At 40.5% G+C, this 26,929-nt stretch overlaps 1 protein-coding gene across 2 annotated transcripts; it reads right to left on the reverse strand.

Moving 5' to 3' along the window:
• LOC121504204 (protein FAM160A1-like) lies at nucleotides 1–26,929 on the reverse strand. 2 transcript variants are annotated; one of them, XM_041778874.1, is made up of 18 exons: nucleotides 26,760–26,929; nucleotides 19,573–19,611; nucleotides 17,154–17,388; nucleotides 14,827–15,025; nucleotides 14,524–14,745; nucleotides 14,152–14,314; nucleotides 11,961–12,072; nucleotides 8,450–8,551; nucleotides 6,531–6,587; nucleotides 6,355–6,441; nucleotides 6,098–6,265; nucleotides 5,931–6,010; nucleotides 5,627–5,805; nucleotides 5,429–5,540; nucleotides 3,897–5,269; nucleotides 1,416–1,594; nucleotides 1,192–1,312; nucleotides 1–895 (listed from the first exon to the last, which is right to left on the reverse strand). In XM_041778874.1, the coding sequence occupies exons 3-18, from the start codon at nucleotides 17,256–17,258 to the stop codon at nucleotides 663–665; spliced, it is 3,492 nt and encodes a 1,163-aa protein (XP_041634808.1). In that variant the 5' UTR covers nucleotides 17,259–17,388; nucleotides 19,573–19,611; nucleotides 26,760–26,929; the 3' UTR covers nucleotides 1–662. The 2 variants fall into 2 exon arrangements, with proteins under 2 accessions (XP_041634808.1, XP_041634809.1); XM_041778875.1 differs by lacking the exon at nucleotides 19,573–19,611.

The raw sequence follows: 26,929 nt of genomic DNA on the forward strand, positions 1-26,929 counted from the left end.
TTTTTTGTTAAAAAACATACTCACCATGATTGGTTTATAAAATCAATAAAAGGGTAAAAACATCCAGGGTGGTAACACTTTTATAGGCTCTGTATCTGTTGGTTATGAAGATTATCCTGCCAGATTTTCTGTGGAATTTAAAACTTTTTTTTCTTTTTTTTTAAAGGTTGAAATCTCAGGTTAGATATATGGTAGTTCATGGATTACTCCATCATTAGACTGAGTAGGTTGGTTTAAGATGGCAGCTATAAAAAGTCTGATAAAAAATTCCAAATAGATTTTGTTTTCCACCTTAAATAATAATGCAACCATTTCAGAAAAGAGCATACAAAACTAATTGCACCAATCTCATAAATATATAGATAACACTGATTTATGTTCAAAATAATTATTTATCTTCTTCTATGTATAAATATCATTCATATTCACATGGGGAAAACTTTAAAATATTCAAGTGCTGCCAGGAATATAAACATAGAGTACATCATTTATGCTTTAAAGCAATATCAACATGTATTGCTTATATCTGTTGCATTCCTGTTTGTGCAATTTTAGTGCTTGTAATTTAGGGATTTTAGAAACAGTCTTCTGCTGGTGGTCACTGAGCAGTTCTTCGCAGATTTTCCCCATTGGACTGGTGGCTTTCACCAGTAATACTCCCATCACTCCTCAGCAGAACAGTCCAGTGCGATGCTGTGCTCCTGGGCGATGGCGGCTAGCTCTTTCAAGAACTCGGCATAGAGGATGATTGCAAACACTTTGCTCTTGGCTTGCAAGGGAATTGGAGGGCAAGGCGGTAGGACGCCGAAAGGAGGCAAAGCCAGGGCGTTCTTCACAGAACCGTTAGGAGGAGATGGGTCCAGGATGATGTCCCCATCATGGGACTGGAGGCAGTCTGAAAAGTTAATGCCACAGAGGAGTTTAAGTATGACAGTAAGGGGAAAGAATAAAAATCAACCGACACTTTTAATGCCCACCAATCCAGAAAACTCCTCCTTCTACATCTTGCATTTAAAGGGGTGGTGTACACTATATCCCAAAGGTTCTATGTTCTAAAGGTTTGTGTTCCCACAAGTCATATATCCAGTGCTCCTATGCTTCCAAGGTCTTAAGTTCTGTACCCCCTGTGCCTGTATCCCCAGTCTCCAGTTGATATTTCCCTCCTTGCTGTACATGTGAGTGTTCATTTACCTCTGACTTTGCTGTCCTGGTCTTTCACCAACAGGAACCTCCAGGCCTGAGTGAGCAGGGCAGGATAATCTGGTCTGGCTGCGACAAAGCGCTCAATCTGAGCATGCACCGACACCAACACCTACACATACAGAAACACATGTAAACAAAGACGCCACTTTATCATGAGAAGACTGACAAAGTTCAATAGAATTCAAATGAGATGAATCTACCACGGATGTTACCTGGTACAGAGTTCGTACGGTGGGTTGGTTTTGTGGGTCTGTGGTGAGCAGGAAGGATCTTAAAAGAGGTTGTGGGTATGATGCCAGCTGGGCCAGGATGCCCGTCACCAGCAGGTTAACTGCAATGGAGTTTTCCAGTAGGTTCTCAAGCCGCGATAAGAGGACACTGATAAACGGACCTGTGGAATTATTTTCACTTCAGGTTACTGAGTAGGACTGAGGTAAACACAAAAAACTTTCTGGTTTTCCATCCTAGCATGTCTGATTAGTTGTTTTTTGGTTACTCCTATTAGTCTCCGATTCTTTGTAGTCAAATATAGCCTAATTAAAATGTAAATCTCCTTTTCTTAAAACCTTTGCTCATGTTGACAGTGTGCATGGGCAAACTGACTAAAACATTTGGAAATACATTTCAGACTTCATAAGTCATGATGTGCACAAATGTCAGGATACCAGAGAATAAAGAAGAAGGGCCTGAAATAACTCAAAGGGGAAATAATGAAATATTTTTGGGGAAAAAGGCAAAAAATGGGTTAAAGATGCAAAATTGTGTCAAGAAAGGTAGAATTGGGTGTGAAAATTATGGAAAGTGGTTAAAAAGTGGCTTAAATGGGATAAAAGGGGAAACATGGTTAAAAGGTGCAAAAATGGGACAAGAAAGAAGCTAGAAAAGCACTCGGAGAGCACAGACCTTCACCATCAGCCCTATCTCTCAATAGTGAAGAATCCTTTAGAAAAATTCTTGGATCCGTCCCCATGTGCCCCCTCATGCTGGAAGCATTGCCTGCTGGTGCCAAAAGATGCACTGACAGTCTCACCCATGGTCTCACTGGATGACTGGAAGTCATGGCAGAGGGTGAATATTCCTCTATTCCTCCCAGCATTGTGAGTATTCTTGCTACAATATCACTGTCTGTCTCTCTGTTACGCTCTCTGTTACGACTCGTCTCCTCGACCGGGCGTGTGTCTTTCAAACTCTATAAACTCCAAAACTTTGAATACAAACACACCCAAAATGCTGCTAGGATTAAAGTTACTCATGTCCGCCACCTCCTGGTGTAAAGTGGTAACAGCGCAGACCTCCACCATTAGCCCTATCTCCCAATAGTAAAGAATCCTTTAAAAAATTCCTGAATCCAGACGGTGATCCGGATCACTCCCAAAATCTAATCATTCTTCTTTATGCCATTTCAGACATTTCCTGAAAATTTCACCAAAATCCATCCACAACTTTTTGAGTTATGTTGCTAACAAACAAATGAACAAACGAACCCGATCACATAACCTCCTTGGCGGAGATAAAAATGAGGCAAAGGGTTTAGCTAAATGTGGTAAATGTAGAAAAACAGTCAAGAAAGGCAAAAAAGTGGCTGAATGAAATCAAAGTTCAAAAATGGGTTAAAAAGGCAAACAAGGGGCAAAAATGGGAGGGGGAAATGGTGAAAAAAGGGTTAAATATGGCAAAAATGATTTTAAAGAGGCAGAAATTGGTCAAGTAATACAAAAATGGGAGGGGAAATGGAGAAAAAGGGTCAAAAAGTGGTTGATGTACAAAAAAGGGTCAAGATAGGCAAAAACAGTGGCAAAAGGGAGGGGAAATGATGAAAAATGGTTAAAAAGTAGCAAAATGGGTTAAAAGTAGAAAAAATGGTTCAAGAAAGGCAAAACAATGAGAAGGAAAATGGTAAAAAGTAGTTAAAAGTAAATAAGGCAAAAAAGTGGTAAAAAATGGGAGGTGAAATGTTGAAAAGTGGCAAAAATTGGTCAAAAGATGCAAAGAAATGGGTCAAGAAAGGCAACTAAGGGACAAAAGGGGTGGAAAATGGTGGATAGTGGATGAAAAGTAGCAAAAATGGGGTCAAAGCCCCCCCCCCCAAAAAAAAAATATGTGGAAAAAATGGGCAGAAACAGTGATGAAAAGGGATGGAAAAGAGTGGCGCAAATAAGCAAATTCAACATCAGAGCCAAAACATAGCTTGACACTTTTCAGCATCAAAATGAAGTAACTGTTAGCCAGGACACTAGCACCAATGCTAATAATTCAAGACACATGCATTGATACCATCCATAAATCACAACTGGGTGGGGCCAGTTCACCTGGTTTGTCTAGGACCCAGACAATTCTGTGGACAGGTCTGCCTCCAGGTCTACTCCAAACCTCTCAGATTTCACTAAACTGTTCTTGGGCAAAATGTCTTAATAATTAATTATTTATCAACAATACCAGGAAGTTTATCATCCTCATCAAATTCGTAATCACTTTATACTTATTAAACACGAGAGTAGATTTGGTGAGAGCTGTACAGTTAAACTTTAATATTCTTAATATCAAAATGCTTGTTTTATTTACTGTCAACTTTCTACATTTTTCCATGACTATGGAGACAGCCTGCTGGTAGAATCCTTAAAGCAGGGCCACTTTCTAAACTCAGACTGATATTTTACTTCAACAATTGGTCCACTGTGCTTATGAACACCAACCTGTAAATGGGACTTCATGCCTCCTGCTGCCATCCTTACTGCTACTACGACCCTCCTCTCCTTCTTGCTCCTCCTCCTCCTCTTCCATCTCCGCCTCCTCCATTAGTTCCTTCTCTCTGCTGTCCCACAAAGAGCTCAAAGCAAAGGGTTCCCCGAGGCTGTCCTCTTCTTCCAGTTTGTGCCTGAGTGCTCTGACCCGCTTCCTGAATGAGCCTATGTCATCCGTGATGTTGTCACATTCTGGCTCAACCCCCAGAGAGAGCATAAGCTCATAGTATTGTGTCAGGAAGTCATTGTTGTTGTTGGTTTTGTGAACAGGCAGGCTTGGAGACTTGGCATCAGGCGCAGGACCAGACGGGTCATGGCGCTCCAGCTCTGAATGGCCATTAGGTACAGCACTTGTCAGAGAATATGGCCTTGGGTGCTGAGTGTTGTGTTGTGTGTGGCTGTGGTGTAGCATGTGATTGTTAGTAGTTGTGAAGTCATTCGAGTTGCATTTAGGGTTAAATGACTTTACGTCCTCATCGACATCATCACATTTGCTGATGATGTGATACTTAGCATCAAAACCATTAGTGTAAAGATGACGCCCATTTAACTCTCCATGCTCATCTGTCCTCTTCATATCTTCTTCTCTTTCCTCTTTCCTCCCATCTTCACCCCTCCTCTTCCCCTCCTGCCCATAATCCTCAGTCTTCCTGTCCTCTTTACCTCCCTCCTCGCCCCTCCTCCTTGTCGACATGATATTGTTAACTGTTTCCATGACCGTCTTCCCCGTTGTTGTTAGCATCGTTGCTATTTTTGATGTCGGTGCCACTGTTGCTACTTGTTGCCCATTTGGGATGTTCCCCCGTGCCCGACGATTCGCTGCCATGATTCGTTCCAAAATGGCCGCCTTTGTATCATTCTTAGCTACGAGATCATAGACCAGCACATCATCCTGGAACTCAGACTCCTCCACATACGAGCCGTGCACCAGCTTTGTTGCAGTGCGCCGCATTTCCTGTAGATGTCCAGGAGGCGAGGGTAAAGAAGGGCTTCCGTTGACCTCCATGCTAATGCTGCCGTTTGTTAGCAGCGTGTTTGTCAGTGTTTGTAAAGAGGGATCATCATCTGCAAAAATGTCATCCCACTCCAGTTCTAGGGCAGAGTTGGCTCTTCCTGCGCGGTTACTGGTGGAGACGGTATCAGAGGACAGGGTGGGGGAGAGGACCAAGGCCTGAGGAGATGTCTCTGAAGAGCTGATGGAGTCACTCTTTATTCGTCGGACAATGTCGTCTTCGTTCTCTTTGTCATTCCCTGGTGTGTTGGATCGGTATTCTTGAGGTAGAGGGTTTATTCCATCATATGGAGCTGACCAGAGTTGACATGCCCTGCAAGGAAACAAAAGTCAACAGAGCTTTAGTTTCCATCCATCCGTTGTAGACACTGCTCATCCTGTTTGGGGTCACAGAGGGTTTGAGCCTGCAGAGACATTCACTCTAGCTTTCACACTCCTCAGCTTCGAAGTCTAAAAGCCGCTTAAAACCAACCTGTAGGAAGTTGAGATGGCCTCACGGGCGTCCCAGAGGTAATGAAGATAGTTAACATCCATTAGAAAGTCTGAGCCTCGACAGTAACCAACGCTGTCTGTTACTGACAGATCTGACCGAGACAAAAGCATCATTTTAGCATTAAAATGACAGAGAGTATCTACCTGATTTATCTGTTCTTATGATGGTCATACTGACCTGCTCCTTTGGGCCAGTGGATGTGTTCCGACTGTGCATTAGCGTTTGTGTTGTAGAGGTGTCCGGGACACCAGGAGGGCATGAGGAGCAGGAAGGATGCAGCGCTGGAGGAGTAGCAGTCTCTCTGCTTCAGGGACCACTTCTGCTTCCTGCTGAGGTGGCTGCAGGGAATCAAATACCTGAAGACACAAAGATGCATCCTGTTCACTCCCAGCATGCCTTGCTATCAGTACATCATGCAGCTGACAGGACTAAACATGTTAGTCTGACTAAATGTAAAAAGTTCAAGCCTTATAGGACTGACCTGAAAACCAGCTGCAGCATGACATCTTCACAGAAAAGACCAATCAGAGTCCTGAACAGAGCCAGCGACACTGTACCCAGCTGATGGACACAAACGTACCAATATTAATCTCTCTTACAGGTCTTACAGTCAGTCATCAGACAGTTGGTTAGACTCGGGTGTGTTACCTGGAAAGGTGTGTTGACCCTGCTGACCAGTGTGTCCAGTATGTGCACTTTGTCGTGCGTGTGCAGCAGGATGAAGGACAGGAACGTTTGAAGGAGGGCGGGCTCAGAGATGGAGCGCAGGAAGAGATCCAGGTATGCCGTGGTGGTCATCACCTCCTCTACCGTGAGCTACACAGAGACAGCGATGACTATGCAGCATCAATGAGCTAAGATAAAGAACAGGAAATGAAGGATCCAGCAGTGATGAGGTCTGATACCTTGTGCAGAGCTGGAGCCATGACAGGCACAAGGAAGCCGTTGTAGATATAATCCAGCAGCTGCGCCCGGATGGAGGGATGAGCAACCTGAGAGGTGAACAGATTCAAGTGGACAGTTAGCTTAAATGCTATCTAGTAGATATTTGTTTGTGAATGTTTGTGTGAATGTTGTCTACCTTGGTCACAGCGCTACAGAAGTCCAGAGAGTGCAGGAAATGAACAAGAGCTGGAACCTGTTGACAACACATCGGGTCATAATGAAGGAATAGAAATCTTTCATGGATCAATTTAAGTTTGATGAATTATCAACGTTATGTCATTAATGGGTCTGAAGTCAACCGAAGAAAAACTTGGTCGACTGAAATTACATCCATGCACCGACCAATCGATTGGTCATCAGGGTGGAAAAAAACACTTGACCCTCATTTAACCTGATAAGTGACAGCATCCTCATTTCACTCTCCTGGTAGTCTGGACTGGTGGAAGCTGGGTCCTTTGTGAAAAAACTGTGCCCCCAATTTCTGAGAATTGTGACTACTTAGATTTATCAACTTAAAAAAATGCAGTATGGATCTTAGAAAGAACTAAACAAGACAAAAGAAAAAAACTAAACAAAACAAACATATTTAGAAAGCACCTTGTGGATTTTTTGGGTCCTGACCCACCAGCTGAAAATCGCTTGTATACAGTGAATGAACTTGAAAGAAACAACAAGCTTTTTTGAAGCATAACAAATACTTTTAAGTATCAGTATGGGGCTGCAGGGGTTAGCTCTGTTGCTGGTTCCTGGTTCAAATTCCAACCAGGCACTTTGAGTTTTGAATTTATTTATTTGATAGCGACAATGCAATTTAACATAGTTTCATAACAGAGCATGAATCTGATGTGCTGCACAGAGTTTATAGCAACTGCTAATTTCCAACTCTTGTCCCTAGTTGGGCCTTTGAGCTAACAGTTCATAAAATGTGCAACATTTAACTGTATAAAACTGCAGAATAATGGGGCAGAGTTTGCATGTTTATGCATGGGTTCTCTCCGTGTTCTCCAGATTTCTCCCACAGACCAAAAACATACTTGTTAAGGCTACATGAATTTAGCCAGATTTAAGCCTGACTGCAATGTCACAGCTCATCGTAAAAACTCGGGCCCGATTTTGAGCGTCGGGGGCGACAAAGGGTCTTGTAGCGTGGCATAATTAACGATGCGTCCGAGACGCCTCACGACCATGATTGAAGAAGCCTAGCATGTCAGAATTTTTCTTACATGGTCGTCTAGTTTGACACCCTGACCTGACGTCAAAGACGTGAATTCTGACATTTACCGACAGGAGTGTTTTCTCCTTATCTTTGCATCATCATTTACAAGATTTAACACTTTTTATCCCCTTTTATTTCCTAAAACTATGTGAATTTTATTTGATTCATGTGCATACCTTAAGTTCTATCTGAAGGAGAGCCAGTCCATATTGTCCTCCTCTTGATACATCCATACTTATTATCCATCATCCAATCCATAGTTGTTTCTTATATTCCTTTTTTACAAGCAAAAGACCGCTACAATCACACAGAGCGCTTCTGTTGTAGAGTAACTGACACTCTTTGACCCGTCGCCCGTCAACCTGTGAACTCACATTCAGTTGCAGAGACAGTGGTGACATCAGCATATGGTGAGCAGTCAGGATCACTCTTGTAGTGTGGCCAGGCTGTTGGCCAAGACAGGAGATGATTTTGGTTGCATAGTCTGACATGTTGCCATCATGAATGACCAAAAACATCATGTAGTCTGAGCTGGCCTTAAGGTGAACTGGTCACTCTAAATTGCCCGTAGGTGTGAGCGGCAGCATGCCTGTTTGTTTGTCAAATCAGTCCAGGGGGTACCCTGCTTCTTACCCCATGACATCTGGGATAGGCTCCAACCCCCATGACCAAAAAAGGAGTTATGGGGGTATGTAGAAAACATATGGATGGAGTTTCATTTTGAATACTGAAATAACAACAGACTAAGAGAGAGCCAGTGTCCACTGGCCTCAAACTTACAATGGCTGCCAGACTTGACTGTGCATGTAAAATACTAACTGTGCGTTCATCATGGTTACCTGCTGCCAGTCGGCCTGGTCCAGACAGTGCCAGTCCTCACTGTAAACCTGCAGCCTGGCTGGAAGAGACGAGTACAGACCGGACAGACCTGTGGCCAGCACCTGAAACCAGAGGGATACAGGTAAAGGCTTCAGTGCAAATTATAATCATAGAGGGGATTAGTCTGCTTGTTCTATAAATAGAAGAAAATGAGGGCAGATGGGGGCAGAGACACAGACTGATTGACCATCACTGATTAAACAAACCATTTAAGGCAAAGTTTGGAATTATGGAAAACGATGACCTATTTACCTGAGGGTTAAATCAAAAGATTGATTTCCCTTTTATTGTCTATTAAATATCTGTAAGATAATTAGCTCAGGAAAACTTCTAGTTTAGCATATTTACAAGGGCAAATGTGTAAAAGAATTACACATTAGCACATTCTATCAGAATAAATAAACCACCTAGCTATAATGTGTAACAAACAGATTCACAGTTTTCTGTGGGTAGATGTATTTATCCTCATCAGCTGGGTGGGTTTCCTACTGTTTTAAGTCTTCATGCTAAGATAAGCTAAAACGAACACGGCCTAATATGCACTTGTATTTCTGTCTTTTTGCTGAATCTGGAACAAGCTGTGGAGTTAGCATGGAGTTTTTGGTCGTTACTCCTCACTGTCATGATATTAAGCATGGTCAATAAAAACAGTCCCTGTGTTACAGCCTCATTCATAACGATCGCCTCCTGCTTACATAAGCTAATTAGCAGTAGCATCATATTGACAGTACAGACGTGAGTGGTGTCACTCTTTATTGAGCTTTGAGAGCTAAATTAATCAATGTATTTCACAATTACATACTAGTGTATATCACCAGAGAAGACAAAGACGATGACAACAGAGAAAAACAAAAACATCAACAATGTAAACAGCTGCATCCTGGAGTCTCATTAACAAACAGGCCACCGTCCAATCATGTGCAGAATTAGTAATCCCTCTCTGTGTACGGGCCAATCTCACGCTGCTTTACTAATCTGCTCTCTGCATGAAGATTGAGGTCAGAGTGCGGTTACATGGGCTTAAATCTGACGCACACTCACTCTCACACAGGCAGCACGTGCTTCGCTCATATTTTGCCCTTTCACATGAAGATTTCCTTCCTCACTTTCACCCAAAAAAACGGGCACAATGGAGCCAACATGGCCGACAGAGTGAGCACAAGTCTGTTATCCTAATATCGTCATGGACATTTTTGCCTAAAATTTTTTCTTTTTAAACTTAGTTTGCAATATATTTGGTTGAATTACTGCAAAAGGCAGGATTTTTCATAAGGATTTTTTTTTATTCATTTTGAAATTCTGATTATTTTCTTAACTCATCAATAACACACTTTGTTTGTACACATGTATTATCCTATAAGTGCCTGTGTCTACAGTCGGCTGTTTTAACGCTGGCAGCGCTGATAACCTCAAACAATCTGACTTGTCTTTTTGGAGGGTCATGTTTTCATGTTTGCAGCTGCTGCCTGTTTTAGGACAGGATTCCTTTACGTCTGCATTTTTTCTGTGTGAGAATTCCCGAAATAAGGAAATATGAAGCACATAGAGGATTTTAAAACAGTGTTACAGATTCTACTGAGGAGAGCAGGATACATTTCTTGTCAAATAGCAACAATAAACTCTGGTGATGATAAACGCACTGAAAATGAGGTTATCAGCGCTACCAGTGTTAAAACAGAAAAAAATTGTAGGCAAGAATGTCCATAACGATATTAGGGTAACAGACTTGTGTTCACTCTGTAGGCCATGTTGGCTCCATTGTGCCCATTTTTTTGGGTCAAAGTGAGGAAGGAAATCTTTATGTGAAAGGGCAAAATATATATAAAATTTATACATCCCACCGGTGAGGGAGTAATCAGCGAATGCAGTGGTGGGGGGCACATGGGGATGGATCCAGGAATTTTTTTAAGGATTCCTCATTAATGGGAGATACGGCTAATGGCAGAGGTCTGCACTCTCCAAGTGCTTTTCTAGTTTCTAAAAAGCTAACTAAAATGCCTCAAAATCTGTCTGTTTTTAAAAGAAAGAACTTAAAAAAAAAAAAAAAAACTTTTTATTCATTTCATATGTTGATTAGAATCTCTGAAATCAAAATCAAACATTTCTGTGATGATACTGATTTGTTATGCAGTAACTTATGCTGACCACATGGTCATGCTTAGCTAGCTCAAACTGCAGTTTAACTGCTGATCTCCATGGTGTAGTTTGTCAACCAACAGTTGGCTGAATTATTTCCATGTTTCTGGCTTTTTTGGGGGGGCGTATTACTAAAATAATGGCCGTGACAGACCTAATATGCCTCTGTTGTTATCAGAATAAACAGAGCAATGCTGCCAAAGTGAAAGTTCATCGCATAATGCAAGAGGAAGAGTTGGATGGTGCTACTTTTGAAAGTTCTCGTTACCCTACTGCTCCATGCGGCTGCAGGCTAAAATGTGTAAACAGAGAGTAATTTTTTAGTTTCTTCATTTATTTTTTAGGAATATTGTCTTATTTGTCACACATTACCCGTATCTTTTAATACCTTGAAAACTTTCACTGTCCCTAACACAAATGCTCACGTTAGCATGTTCTTCTTCCTGGTGTTTTTCCCCTCATGTTATTTAGAAATCCCCCCATGTTTGCCTCTCTCTCTATTATCCTTCCTCTCTTTCCGATGTCACACTCAGACACTCACGCTCCCTGAGGAGGCAGAATGAGCTTGTTAGTTTATTACATAACATGTGATAATGAGATTACAATGCAGAGAGGAGATGAATGGAGCTAAGGACTCATCCTCTACACTGGAAAACAGCAAATCCACTCATAAACTGTTCTGTCTCATTCACAAATAGTCTGTCTCTTCTTTATAGGCCTTTTAATTATGCTGACCCAATGAAATTTACTTTTTAGATGGAGTATTTGACTGTTTTATCTTGTGCAGACTCAGAAAAAAACTTTAACACCCTCTTTATGTGCACACATTTGGAAGGAATACAGAGATTAAGCTTGTTTAACTCTCTGTATGAGGTAAACTAGCAGTGCTACTTTGGAATAATTTGTTTTAAGTCTACATAGTTGTGTTACTGGCTTTTATAAAAATTTGACAGCTAACACATCATAAGGAGCATCAAACATGCCTGACAAAACTCCTTTCTCTCCTTTGTCTCTTTTTATGAGTAAACAAAGAAACTATTTCAGAAAAGAGGAATCTTATACTGACAGAAGTGTTGGTCAGTCTGTCCATCCACATCCACTGAGTGTTCTGATCTTAGACAAATCCCTGACAATTCTGAGACCAGACGATGCTCCAGCAGACACAACACGACCATCACACTCATGCCAAACATATTAAGACGAGTCAAAGTCTCTTCACAAGACTTGGACTGAACCAGGAATGTTCAGAGAGAGAATAATCCCACCCTGCCCTTTTTAGGACTTTTCTGTTATAACAGTCCCAGCTCATGCCTGTGTGAGTATCTCTGAACTTACTGGACAGAAGTAGGTGTTCTCTGCGATGTGCTGGGCAACTCGAGAATCTGAGGCCGACAGAGACATGATGAGCAGGAGGGCGTCTCTGGCCTGCTGACCGACTGTGCCTTGTCTGTAGAAGAGAGAGGGTATAGAATTATGTTTCTGTTTACATTCATGGATATTTGTGTGCAAGCACTGCAACTATTTATAAGTTAAAAACACACAATGGTTCAATGTTATCCGATTGGCCCAAGATATTGGGCATGAGCAAACAACTTAGACATGGTCCGATGTCAGTAGAAGATGTCTGAACAATTAAATGTTTGCACACCTGATGGTTAATCAGCATCAGCCCTGTACAATACAATCTGTATTTGTACATCAGACATATTTAATGAGAAACAACACACTCACAAGTACTTTATAGTTGAATCATCTCATTCTGTTGGAAAGCACCACTATGCTTACTAAACCCAAGCACAGGTGTCAGCAATGTTAGTGACACGCTGTGTCCAAACAGCATGTGAACGTCAAACTTCAACTCCCTGACCACATTGCATCCATTAAACCTTGGAACCTCTGAACAGTTTTGTCTTTGTGTTGACACAATGAGCATAGACTGCATTTCAAACACGGCTATAGATACTATCAATGCACTACTACTTTGTACAGCAAGCTAACAAGCTTTATTAGTGAAGAAAGTAAAAGAAAATCAAGAAAATATTTCTGTCTGGCACTCCTGAAGCCTTGTCTTCTACCTATTTCATTGCTCACAGAGAGAAAAATAGGAACATGGCAATGGGGGAGAGACATCACTTCACATTGCATTGCTTTCCACACATGCTGTCAGGACACTACAATACGAATCAATATAATCAAACTGATTTTGTCATTAATACTTGCTAGTTTCATGTCTAGTAAAGGTCTTTGCACACAGAGTCCATTATTTTCAGATGCTTTTTTTTCGGGTCTGTAATGTGATTTTTTTTTTTAAGTCATGTACTTAAACTTCACACTCTGAGTCAAATGCATTTAAATCTGTAGAAGTGCTAATTTTGACAATTATTCTAAGTTTTTGTTTTAGTCACATTTTAGCCATTTCCACCCTTCAAACTTTCAATCTACTTTTAAGCGACAAAAACGTAAAACATTTCAGTCAAGTTTTAGCACATAAAAAAGTCCTGACATTCTAGTCAAAACCTTTAAGTCAAAATATTTATTCTCTGTGCCTAAATCTGGCACAAGAAAACCACAGCTCTGAAAAATCAATCACCAATGCAAATGTCTTGGATGGATGTGAAAAAAAAATTAAAAATTGAACCTGTGGGCAAACATGATTAGCACAACTGAATATAATTTTCCTTTTTAACATGTGGAAATTTTGGATGAAAAAAAAGGACTCTGTGTGTAAAGGCCTAGGCCAATTCAGTGTACAGCAAACTGTTCTGTTGTAAATGAGTCACTGCTATGGAATATGCTGTCTCAAATTTTATAAAATGATTTGCAGGTCTTGAATTTCTAAACTTTCCGCGTAAAAAATGTGCACTACAGTCCCGTGTACCTTGATAAAGTGGTCAATCTGTCGGTCAGGCTGATTCCACATGTGGTTGATTTTTGTGTCACAGCATTGCTGATACCATGACTTTAATAAAAGTGTGGTGCTTTGGCTGCACTGTCAGATGTGCATCTTCTCTGCCTCTATTTTCTCTCTCCAGTCTCATGTGGTGCATGAACCACAACACAAATGTCATATGTATCATCGTCACATATGACAAGTAGTGTAGTTTTGTTTCACAGACATTGAAACTACTGAAACATACTAAAGGCTCATTTTACTGTAAAGCATATCAGTTCAATTATCAGCTATCAGTCTAAAGAACTAATAACTGCAGTCAGAATTCAGCCTGAAAATCTGCATCAGTCAACCCCTACTTTAATGGCTGCCAGTTCGTCCACTGCCCATGTCTTTATATATTAGCCTTGCCTGTTAGTATGCCCAGCTGTACAACAGGAGATCACCATGGCAGATATAACTTAACGAGGGCATCAGTGGACAAGACAGCTTACTAAGCATCCAGTCAGTAACATGTCCCTTTTGCCGTTGGTCTGAGATGGGACTGACATTGTGGCGTCAGATGTGAAAGGCCAATTCCAGTGTGTTTATTCTGCATGTCTACTTTCTGTATGTGTGTGTATGTACTGTACCCACCTGTGCGTGTACGGTATGAGCAGGGAGAAGAGCAGGAAGTTGGCGGCTCCCTGGTCCTCGCTGGTGTGAAAGAACAGCTCAAGGACTGAGGGATCTTTGACCAGAGCGACACACAACTGGTTCAACAGGAGGACGAGCTCCGCCTCCACCGCACCCCCGCTGTCTGTAGGAGGAAGTACGTGATTAAATACCCAGGTAACTATTTAAATGGTTTTACCTGCTACACCTTAACCACCTCTTGGGAAACCACTTTAAACCAATTAGATAACCACTAAACCCACTCCAGGATTCCTGAACTGTTGAGAACAGTTGTTAAATTCAGTAGAAACATATGAAAGTAGTATCTACTTTTCATCTGATTGTTGTTCTCACCTGTTCCAGCTCCAGCACAGGAAGCCAGCAGCATCATGAGCGGCCGTAGAACTGGTTTATGATGCAGCAGAGGCTGTCTGGCCTGTGATAGAAGCATCTGGTACATCCTGAGCTGCTCCAGCTTCATGTCCTCAGTGAACTGTCTCCTCAGGCTCCACAGGAACAGCCTCTCCATCACACCCTCCAGGACCACAAACTCCAGGATTGGACCCATCGCTCCACCTGGTTTAAGTGCATATTGTGCATAAGAACAAATATTACCTAACATCCATGTAGGATTGTACATTTCTGACGTTCCCTCACCTTGTCCCGCCTCCTCCTCCATCAGCAGGAACAGCATGTGCTCCACGTAGTTCTGGACGGCGCTGGCCTCGTCAGCTGGGATCGGACCAAGGCGTAACGCTCCAGAGCCGTTGCTGTTGTTATTTCCATGACCAGAGAGGAAGCTCAGCGCACTGGTGCTGCTGCGACCTGGCTCGTGTTTCTCAAGGATCTTTACGACCTACAGAGGAGACAAAGGAGAACGCTTCAGGAAGAGGTGGGAGAACCTGATGCATCGTCCTCCATTACCTTCAATCTCCTTTTAAAACAATTTAAAGAGGCCAGCTTCCCAACACACACATTTATCCTGCAGATTCCAGGCTGCAGGAGCAGCATACCTGAAACTCCTTTAACCCATCTCTAGCCGGACCTTGGGCATGGATAGCAAAAATAAATCCTGTGACTGAGTCAGAGCCAAGGCTATTGCTTCCAGGACTTTTCACATGTATAAAATCAAAAGTATGATGGAAGCAGCTTCAATAAAGCCTTAGAAATAAGGATGTGCCAATGATTTAGCCTACCTATGGTCAAAGAAGGCCAACCAACTTAATCACATTAATCCTTTCACTATCACTGCTAATATGTAGTTTATGATTTGTCTAGCCATGACTCAAACATGCATTTAACAGCACTTCATATCAAATATCTATGCATGTTACCAGTGTGTCACATTCTCTTTACTTCAGGTTTCATTCCTAAAGACATTAGAAGCGCTTAAATAACAGTAGCCTATTTCTCATTCTCTATGACAAGAAATCTGTTCAACATAAACACTTATGCAGAGTATTTTGTTTTCTGGAATCCTTTGGGGCTCTTTTTTCCTCATATGAGCGCTGACAGTGAGAGACGCTGCTCTCTCTTGCTCTGCCTGCTGCAGGATGTGTGAAACAGACAACAAACATAGCACATATTAGCGACTATAACGAAGCAAATAAAGCAATCTATGGTGGAGTGTGTTTTGCTATGTTTACCGCTACAGCAGGCTGTCACCTTACTTATGTTAAGTTCTCAACTAATGTGATGTGAGGCCAACAGCTAGTAGATGAGTGACAAACAGTTGCAGTGATAAAGTTGAAGCAATGTTTGTAGGAAAGGAGAGAAGAAACAAACATAATCCCTGTCCTCTGTGGCTTTGCACAAGCGTTGGGTAGCAGCAGCAAAATGTTTGCATGTAAATGTATGTAATGTATAAATGTAAATGTATGCATTATCCTAATATGTTGTCAAACTATGAAATGAACTATGATGGTCTTGGCCATATGTTGTGCTTGGCTGTAAGCATTTCTGCAGTGAATATAGAACTTTAACATGGGACCTGATAGAGATTCCTTTGCTTCTGCAGACTGCCTCCAGAGGCCACTAGAGGAACTGCAGATTTCTGTGCTTCTGCACTGGTTTTAATGTTCTTTTTTATACCAGCAGTTGCAGCTTTGGAAAGACACTTTTAGCTTACTTAATTGTTTAAAAGTCTGAGTGTTGAATAAGCGTTTGTAAAACCAGTCAAGCCGCTGCCGTCACAAACAGGTTTGAGGTTCACGAGCGTCCATTTCACCTCCTGTAGTAATTAGACCACTGGGTCTGATACATGTTATGATGCATTCTTTTTTACCTTCTGTCTGTTACTGACAAGGCTGAAAGATTAGTCCAGGTGGTACAACTTCACTTGTCTGCTTGTTTCTACAATCAAATCAAAAAGAACTTTTGCTATGGTGTATAAATAAGGACAAATTTCAACAGACATTTCTGGATTTCAGGCTTCATACGGCGCCTTTGGAGATTTTAAGGTGACGTAACTTCACCCCAGTTTTCCTCAACCTAAAACCTGCTGAAGTCCAAATCTTAAGGTTTAAATTAATAAGGGTTACCAGGTTTTGGCTCTGAAACTTTAAGCGTCTTACTAAAATTCAGCTGTAAACAACAGAAACTAGACAATATCAAGAAACCGAATGAAGATCCAGAAGAATGTCGCTCACTGTCTGGATGAGCGTTAACCTTTGACACGGCAGCTTCAGACAACGACCACACACACAACACACAATACTCTCAGACGTGGAGTGAGTGTGGGTTTTCTTGGCGGGTGTAGAGAGGGGTTTGTTCTAAATGGATTCTGTGTTTAAGGGCCAAAGTCTGGGTCACTAAAACACACAATCACACCAACACACTCAATGCTGTCTGCCAACCATTATGAGAAAAATAGGGCAGCTGGAGGGCCGGGGAGAGACAAAGAGCAGAAGAAACAACAGAAAAGTGATGATTAATCAGTGGATTTATGGGTAAAAATGTAGAAACCTGACGTTTTTTTTTCTGACCTGAGCCCAGTGGTTCTTGAAAACAATCATGCAGGTCTCAGGGTCCACCCCTCTCAGTGTGAGGGCTTTCCTGTGGTTGCCCCCCATCATCACTGAGGCCATCATTTTGACTGGTGGTCAGGTGGTTACAGCATGATACAGATCAGTGTCTGGCTGATGGTGGGGGGGGGGGATCAGAGGGCTCTCTCAGCCCAGGATCAGGCTCTCATTCTGGGCATGGTGGGCAGCTGGTGGCCTGCAAGAGGGAGATGCAGAAAAGGAAGGTAAAAATCCTTTTTATAAACCCCAGTAATGGTGATATGGTGATATTTCACTGTACAACTCCTCAGTAGCTACTCAGAGTAGTAGGTAAACTTTAAATTAAATAAAAATACATTATGGTGCAGAATAATATGATACAATACACCAGCGATCATCAAGTACATTTGCACACGGGCCATATTTATTCTTGACAGAGACCCTGAGGGCTGGACTTTCAAATACACAAAAATTAAAGAAATATTTTGGTCTAATTGAAACGTTTTTGTAGTTGTATTCGTATTTTCTTCAAAACACAAGACATTTTAAGTCATTAACGGTGAGATCTATGCCTATCCATCCCCCATTTTTGACACTTTAACCCTTTTTGATACTTTCTGCCCCTTTTTTCCTCTTTTACCTATTTTTGCAAGATTTTAACCCTTCTTAAACCACTTTTCCTGCATGTTTTACCCCTTCACTCTTTTATCAATTTTCATCATTTTTTTAACCCCTTTTCATTTAATTTTTTTTAATAATTGTTGCAACATTTAGTCAATGTTTGTCTCTTTCCAACCATTTTGCCACTCTTCAACCCCTTTCTGCAACTTCCATAGGCTATTTCTGCTGTTTTTGATACTTTTAACTAGTTTTTGATACTTTTTGCCTCTTTCATTTTTTCAATCCTTAAGCCCATTTTAAACCACTTTTCCAGCATGTTTCTGCATGTTTTATCCTCTTTGTGCCCTCTTTTATCCATTTTTTCCATGTTTTCACCCCTTGTCATTAATATTTTGAACTATTTTTGCCACTTTTAACCTATTTTAATACTTTTTGCCACTTTTTTCATCTTTTACCAATGTTTGCAAGATTTTAACCCCTCCTAACCCGTTTTCCTGCATGTTTTAGCCACTTTTATACATTTTTGGCACTTTTTAGCCCCTCTTTATTACATTTTTTTCAACATTTATATAAATGTTTGCCACTTCTCACCCATTTTGCCACTCTTTAACCACTTTCCAGTACTTTGCCAGGCTATTTGTGCCTTATATTTGCCACCTTTAACCCATTTTTGATACTTTTTGCCTCTTTAACCCATTTTTCCCATTATTAACCCCTTTTAAACTACTGTTCCAACATGTTCCATTCTCTTGGGTCCCCCTTTTCTTCTATTTTTGACATTTTAAACCCCTTTTCATTACTTTTTTGCACTATTTTTGACACGTTTAACCAATTTTTGATACATTTACCCCTTTTTTCCTGTTTTCAGCACATTTTCACCAATTTTTGTCCCTTTGTGCCACTCCACAACCCATTTTGCCATTTTTTATCTATTATTTTTGTAACACTTTTACCAACGTTACCCTTTTTAAAAAAATATATAAGTATGACTAAAAAGCACATTTCTGTAAAAACAGATCAAATTTTAAGTCATTCTAAAACTATTTCAATATTAATTGTTTTGGGGAAGGGTTTAAGAGCTGCAGACATTTAAAGCAAAGGGATACTCTTAAAACCACAACATCTTCTTCTCCTCCTTTTCTGAATTTAATGATCAGGAAGCTTTGGGGGGCCTGATATGGCCCCCGGGCCGCCAGTTGATGATCGGTGCAATACACGATACGATGTGATACGACACGATGCAATGCGGCAAGGATCGATAGGATATGATGCGGTTCTAATGTCCCTTCAGTACATTTGTCTAAAAAGGAATAGATTTTTTAAATTTGCTGAGCATATAGGATATTTTCATTAAAATGTGAGAAGAAACAGAAAAACATGATAGAAAAAATGTAACCAAGTCAAAACACATGAAAACTCTATTTGGCAATATCATCAGAGCTGGTATATTGCCATATTTCCCAACTTTTATTTTTACATTTCTGAAGTCTGAATTTGAATTTGGAATACGTGATCAACACATGATCAATCAGCTGATCAGTGTCCTTCGTTCCTGTTACATTAGACAGGCTGTCTCCTGTTTCCCTGTCGTCATATTTCTGTATTTATATCTCTGTATGTCTCAGGCCCAGAAGAGGAAGTGAGGGTCGTCAGCGGCAACAAGAATAACAGGAAAATTCTGTAATGCGTCCCACCCAAGGCGTTCCGGAACATTCCAGGAATTCCATAGAATCTCTCCAAGAATCCCCCCCCCCCCAAAACAACAGAAGAGAGTACCTACCTCTCTGCTACTGCCACATGCACGAGCAAGCCTGCTGACCTGAAAGAGAGAGAGAGCGAGAGAGAGAGAGAGATTTGAACTGTCTGGGTCTGACACACAGAAACACACAATTTAAACTCCATCCCATCACCATCTGGGCCTCTAATCCGTGACTGTGTGTAGTAATCTGAGATGAGACAGTGATGTTTAATCCCAAGCCACCGCCGCATGTGTGTCTATGTGTTTATGTGTGTGTTTTAGTGTGTGTTTTAGTGTGTTGTAGTCAGACAGTCACATGCCATCACACAAACCAGGGATTAAACACATCAACACGGAGTGACCCGAGGTGTTCAGATTCACATTGTATGACTATTTTTATTTTTAATCAGCCATTGAGATTATTACCTTTTAATTACATTAAATCAAATGTAATGTGATCCATTCATTGATAATAGCCTCCTTTTTTAATGAAGAGCACTTCAGGCTGATGAGAGAATTGAACCTATGGCCTTAGAGTTCAACCACAGACTGTAGTTTTCTTTCTTTTTTAACTGTTTGCACAGTTGTTGGATTCTCAAAGAAAACCCAACTAACTGCAGCAGAACATCCCCTATATGGACAAAAGTATTCTACTTCCTGGCCATTACACTATCAGGGACCGTACTTCAATATGGAGTTAGCCCCCTTTTGCATCTCTAACAGCCTCCACTCCTCTTGGAAGGCTTTTAGAGTGTTTCTGTGGAAATTTGAGTGCGTTTATTCTGCAGAGCATTGATGAGGTCAAGTGCCGATGTTGACAAAAAGTTCAGGTTCAGCTTCAGGCCACTTTATTTGTGCTTAGATTTTTTTTGCAGCCCTTGAGACTGAACATCCATTATGACACAAAGGTCACAAGATAGAAGCAACATGAAACAAACAACAGGAAGAATTAAGGTCAACCTGACCCCCACCCATCCCCTGAAAAGAGGCAAAACAGGCTAAAAACAAGAAAAAGACAGAAGAAGAGAGTGCACAAGGTTCCATCGGTCAGGTACCATACAACAAAATCAATTAAAAATCAAACCAAATCAACAGATCTCGATTAATCTAGGGTAAAAATAATTTTAAATCTGAACTGTACGAATAAATATATAAATAAACGAACACATAAATAGAGTGGAAATCATCATTTAAGACTATCTGCTGCAACTGTCCAGTGTACAGGGATGCTGGATAGAGATGTGGCTCACCAATCAGCTGACTTGACCATTTCACTTCTTGGTTCAAGGAATTTTTCCCTCTTAGAGAAGTGTGAACGAACCACAACTCCAAAGAAGAAGACAAGACAGATTCAGTAAAAGCACGATAAAGCAGGGTCATTAATAGATCAATGTGAGTGTGACAGTTTCCTTCAACAATACAGACACTGGTGAGCCTTTGTACACACTGCTTCACAGTTTAAAGTCCGAATCAATGATGGTCCCAAGGTATTTATATGAATGCACAAACTAAATTGTCTGACTTTTGATTAAAGTGACTTCATTTTGTTGAGGATTCTTCCATAAATCAATCAACAATTAAGTCTCATTCTCATTAAGCAAACTCAGAATAACCAAGTCATCAGCATACTCTATGATGACTCTGTTGTCATAAAGGACTGGATCTCTGTTCCAGTTCATCCTAAAGGTGCTCAGTGGGGTTGAGGGTTATGGTTCTGTGTAGGTCAGTCAAGTTCTTCCATCCCAAACTCATCAAACCATGTCTTTATAGTCCTTGCTTGGTGCACTGGGGCTCAGTCATGTTGGAATAGAAAAGGGCCGTCCCCAAACTGTTGCCATAAATTTGGAAGCATAGCCTTGTCCCAAATGTCTTGGAATGCTGGAGCATTAAGGGTGCTTTCAAACCGGCTCGGTTTAGTAGTGTGAATGCAGACAAACCACGCCAGGCAAGGGGCCCGGGCCCACTTGGGGATTTGGTCTCGGGCAGGATTTAAGTGGTCTCTGGATCGGTTCAGATGAGATGTGAATGCAACCGCGTCCAGATACAGGACAGAGCACCAAATCAGCTATATGACATCATCGTAAAAGCTAAACTTCTTTCCACACATGGCAGTTTGTTCACATTTTTCCTCAATAAAGGGCAGAAATCATCAGAATCCAGTAAATAAATGGTCTGTTGTGACTCACCTTACAGATGAACACAAGTTGGAGTCAGTGAGAGGATGTGCAAAGGCAATGAAAGTCTCCTGTCACCTCAAAAACCGCTGTATCTGCACAGCGCGAACCCATTTAATCCTCTGAGCTGTAGTAGATGTGCAGATACGAAGAGCAAAGTTGCTGGCATCTTAAAAAGTGATTTTAATCATCCATGGATGCAGGATGGACTTTTTGCCGGGTCAAAACAAAAACAATCTTCGCTCAGGTCATGACCCCAGTAGTTGCCATGGTAGTTTCTTTTTCTTTCTCCTCCTTGTTGGGGTTGTAAACCAGCTACGTGCATACCGCCACCTGCTGTTTCAGACTGAGTAAATACGCAAGTGGGCCTGGGTACGGTTTGATGTTGCTAGTGTGAAAGGGGTTCGAAACAACCAGGCCTAATGTGAAAGCACCCTTAGACTGGCCTCCACTGGAGATAAGGGGCCTAGCCCTGACCCTAAAAAAAAAAAAACGCCTCATACCATGATCCCTCCTCCACCAAACTTCACTGGTGGCTCAGTGCAGTCAGGCAGGTAATGTTCTCCTGGCAGTCGCCAAACCCAGACTCGCCAGGTACTCCTGTGACATTGAGCCAACCAGATTGTGTTGGATGCAGAACATTTTGTGAGACTGTAGAGTAAAAATAAAGCCAAAGGGCAAGATACACCCTACAGTGGAGCCAAAGAAGCACAGTTTTTGGTTAACTAATTTGATCAACTATCAATTAAAGGAAAAAGAAAATGGAGATACCGCTAATGGGCCAAGTGCCAAATATCTGCCTTAATAATTGACCAGTGATAGCAGGAAGACATGCCTATTCTATTGACATCTTGGCTCTTGAAGTACATTGGCTAACAAGGGCAAACACCAGCCAATACAGAAACACATGCAGAAGTCCAAAACACATGCAACTACAGAAATGCAATGTGAATAAATCAGGCGCTGCAAAAAGCTACAACAACTGTTAATGATGCACACTCAAAAAAACACAAGTATATCCATAAAACAGTTGTTTTGGCTGATGCCACATTTATCTCATTTGCATCACATTTCTGTAGTTGCATTTACTTTGGACTTTTGCTTGTGTTTTAGATTTGCATCATCTCTGCTTGTCCCAAATGAACATTATTTCAGTCGTAGTTGATTGTTTCCTCTTATCAGTTACTGTATCAAAGGATTATCAGAAAATAGAGGCAGAGAATTCCAGAAAAAGCGAGAAAATGTATGTAAATAGTCAAAATGATTGATACTGTATTTGTAAATATATTGAAATAAATACACTTGGGAAAAAAGAAAAAGGTGTAAATAAATATCACAAGGCTTATTTCTATCCTTCTTAATTCCTTTTTCAGTATTTTTTTAACATGTTTTTTACTTTGCAGCACTAAAACGACTTCATATCCTTGGGTCTGCACAGTTGAAACTCAAGGCAGAGATGCAGCAGTGTTTGGATAAAAATAAAAAATGCAATAATTATCATAGAAATAAAAACTAAAGTTCAACAGAGAGGAACTCACCAGCTTCTACTGATGTAACAAATCTGTTTGTTTGCTTCAAAACAGTAAGAAAATGCCACATCATCATGCTTCTATCAGCTGAGCCCAAAATAACCTGATATTTTCCCATATTTTACTGTCCTATATTTCATAAATGAGGTCACACGCACTCACAGCTGCACACATGTTAATCTCCTTCATGGACAGCAGCCGGTGATTCAAGGTCTTTACCCTCCGCTTTAACAGCTGTTTGTTTCTCACAGCGTACTCACGAGTTACAGGATTGGGAGAATGGTCAGTGAGGAAGGAAGAAACTCTCACGATGATCTGGTGTTGCTTTGGGCCAGAGTTCTGTGAAACCTGTGGAAACTTAAATTGACTGGACATGATCTGGAGAGCCTCACCCCTCTTTATAGAAGGCCTCACAATTGACAATGATATCAGAGCAAAAACCAAGCCATGGGATCAGCACATGATAACTCGCTTCGCTTTCATGTGGAGCTTATTGCAAACTCCAAGCAGACTTTCATGTGTTGTGCACTGAGGAGAGGACGCCGTCTAGCTAATCTGCCATAAAGCCCAGATCAGTGGAGGGCTGCAGTGATGGTTGTCCTTCTGGATCTTTGTCCCATCTCCACACAGGATCTCTGGAGCTTAGTCAGAGTGAGCATCAGGTTCTTGGTCACCTCTCTTACCAAGGCCCTTATTCCCTGATTGCTCAGTTAGGCCAGATGACCAGCTCTGAGAGAATTATGGGGGTCACTGTGCAGCTTTTTTTGTTGTAGCTTTCCCCAGATCTGTGCCTGACAACAATCCTGTCTCTGAGCTCTTCAGGCAGTTCCTTTGACCTCATAGCATGGTCAGCATCTTTAGAGAGATGTGTACCTGTCCAAATCATGTCCAATCAATTTAATGTACCACAGGTGGAATCTAGTACATCTCAGCAAAGATCAAGACCAGTGATACTGAACGTGTGGCTCTTTTGTGATTATTTGTGGCTCTTTTAAGTCTTCATTTTAAGTATCATTCCCCAAGAAAACCTTAAAAAAGGGAAACTTTTTGCCCGTTTTTGACTATTTTTGCCACTAACTTTTGCCACTTTTCCCTATTTTCTGCCAATTAAAGCTACATTTTGCTGTTATAGACCTATTTTTTTCTACCCATTTTTGCCATTTTTTGCCCTTTATCCTATTTTTGCCCTTTTCACCATTTTTTGTGCATGTCAGGTACCTTTTGCTATTAAATCCACCTTTTTTCTTATTTTGCCCATTTTTGCCGCTTCTTTTTGCCACTTTTCCCTATTTTTGCCACTAACTTTGCCCCTTTCAGCAACATTTGGCCATTATATACCCCTTTTATCCTATTTTTGCCTTTTTCACCATTTTTTGTACATTTAAGCTACCTTTTGCCATTAAATACCAATTTTTTTCTTATTTTTTGCCCATTTGTGCCACTTCTTTTTGCCATTTTTCCCTATTTTTTGCAGCTTTTCGCCCAATAAAGCTACCTTTTGCCATTAAATACCAATTTTTTAAAAGTATTTTTCTACCCATTTTTGCCACTTTTATCCCATTTTTGCCCTTTTCCACCTTTTTTTGCCCATTTAAGCTACCTTTTGCCATTAAATACCTCTTTTTTCCTACTTTTTTACTCATGTTTGCCACTTCTTTTTGCCATTTTTCCATATTTAATTTTTTTTTCCAATTTTAAGCTACCTTTTGCCATTAAATAACACTTTTTTGCCCATTTTTTCCACTTTCAACTATTTTTTTGTTACTTTTAGCCCATTTAAGCTACCTTTTGCCATTATATACCAATTTTTAAACATATTTTTCTACTCATTTTTGCCACTTTTATCCCATTTTTGCCCATTTAAGCTACATTTTGTCATTAAATACTCTTGTTTCCTATATTTTGCCCATTTTTGCCACTCTTAACTGCTTTTTGCCTATTTTAGACACTTTTCACTCATTTTTTGCCTTGTTTTTGCCAATGTTGGACCATTTTTGCCACCTGTATCTCATTTTTTTTTGTCACTTCTCAACTGTTTATGCTACTTTCTGACCCTTCCTGCACTTTTTCCTCCCCATTTTAGCCCCTTTTCACCCATTTTTGCTACTTTCTGACCATTTTTCTCCCCATTTCTCTCCTTTTCAGCCATTTTTGCTGCTTTTTGACCATTTTTGCCACCTTTCACTTATTTTCATTGCTACTTCAAGCTGTTTTTGCCACTGTTCACCACTTAAATTGTAGTTTTTGCAAAGATATTTTTCAGCAGTTTGGTTGACTAACACTGATCCAGAGAAATGGAAGGAACCTGAGCTAAATTTTGAAAAAAGTGAAGGTGGTCTGAATACTTTCCAAAAGCACTTTGGCACGCCCAAAACTCTGAAACCATTTGCACTCAAGCATTTGGAGTCAGTGAATTTCTGATAAAAACAAGAGTTTGAGGAAGCATTTCAGTACTTTGCCTCAGACAAAGTAGTAATAAATACACTCCACAGCAAGTCCCAGTGATGCTTGGATAAAATTTTCAGCTGTATCAACAGATAAGTTGTTGGTGTTTTATTTCCTCCTTTTTCGCTCTGGGTTTGAGTTTTCCAGCTCTGACTGACTCTGAATGGCCATCACAGATGAGGCTATTGTGAGAGAGAGAGACTGTGTGTGCAGGTCACTGAGGTTCACTGATCTAAGAGTGAGCACGTGCAGACTCCTTAATGCTCCTTACATCACAGCTACACCTGAATGATGCAGCAGCGTTACTCAGCAAAGATATCTCTGAAACACAACACCTGATGGTCAAGTAGAGAATATATGGACAAAACAACAAATACTCTAATGCATTTCTGTTCAAATGCAGTATTAGGTTCAAGCTGCTCTTGTTATCTTATTCAATGGGCATCATTTCTTATTAGTTGGTCCTGTTTTCTCTATTTGATTCACTTCTACAGCCATATTTGATCAGTTTTTTATTCTTTTGTCCATTTTTTTCTGTACATTTTTCAAACAAATTCATATTTTTATTGCTTTACTTTAATTTAAATCATGTTTGACAAAATGTCATTTCATTTCGACTTAATTGTACACAGTCTAAAAGACACATTTCTATTTCATTATTGTATTTTTGTTTTATTTTGAAATTTCTGTACATTTCTTTGACTATCTGATGTGCTTTTTATAATTAATTTATTTTTCATCGATTTCTTAATATTTTTTTCATCTTAGTGTCATTTATTTGCCAGTCTTATCAATGTTTTAGTCTTAACTAAATCACATTTTAATAACAACATGGCTGATTTTGAGCTACTCTTCTCTTTTTTACACTCTTTAAAGGTTTTTTCTTCGTGTTTTCACTTTCAACTGTTTCATTTCTTACTCTGAGTTATTTTAAAGCTTACATTTATAGGTGAAACACCTAAAATAGTCTAGTTTGTAACTTTTTATGACAGTTTTATCTCTAAAAACAGCTATAATATTACCGTAACACTCCGGTCCAGGCTAACGTGCACCTGCAGTTAAGCTAACAGACGGATCTTACCTCCGGTTAGTCCCAGATGAAGGAATGTTAGTTTCAAAAACTGCTTCTGCCTCTCCCAGAAACAAATTAAAGTACTTCAAATCTCTCTAAAAGTCCAGCAAACGAGCATAAGTCCCGTGGTTTGTTGTTTCAAACCGTATTTAGTGTCGTTTCGGTCCTTTTCTGACCTG

This window comes from Cheilinus undulatus, linkage group 22, assembly GCF_018320785.1.
Source record: "Cheilinus undulatus linkage group 22, ASM1832078v1, whole genome shotgun sequence".
Classification (NCBI taxonomy): Eukaryota; Metazoa; Chordata; class Actinopteri; order Labriformes; family Labridae; genus Cheilinus; species Cheilinus undulatus.

Coding starts and splice junctions, on each gene's coding strand:
- LOC121504204 (XM_041778875.1), bottom strand. CDS start 17,258: ATGATGGCCTCAGTGATGATGGGGGGCAACCACAGGAAAGCCCTCACA. Junction 5,806..5,930: donor ATGCTGCAGCTGGTTTTCAG/GTCAGTCCTATA, acceptor TTGTGTCTTCAG/GTATTTGATTCCCTGCAGCC. Junction 5,270..5,428: donor GCCATCTCAACTTCCTACAG/GTTGGTTTTAAG, acceptor GTTTCCTTGCAG/GGCATGTCAACTCTGGTCAG.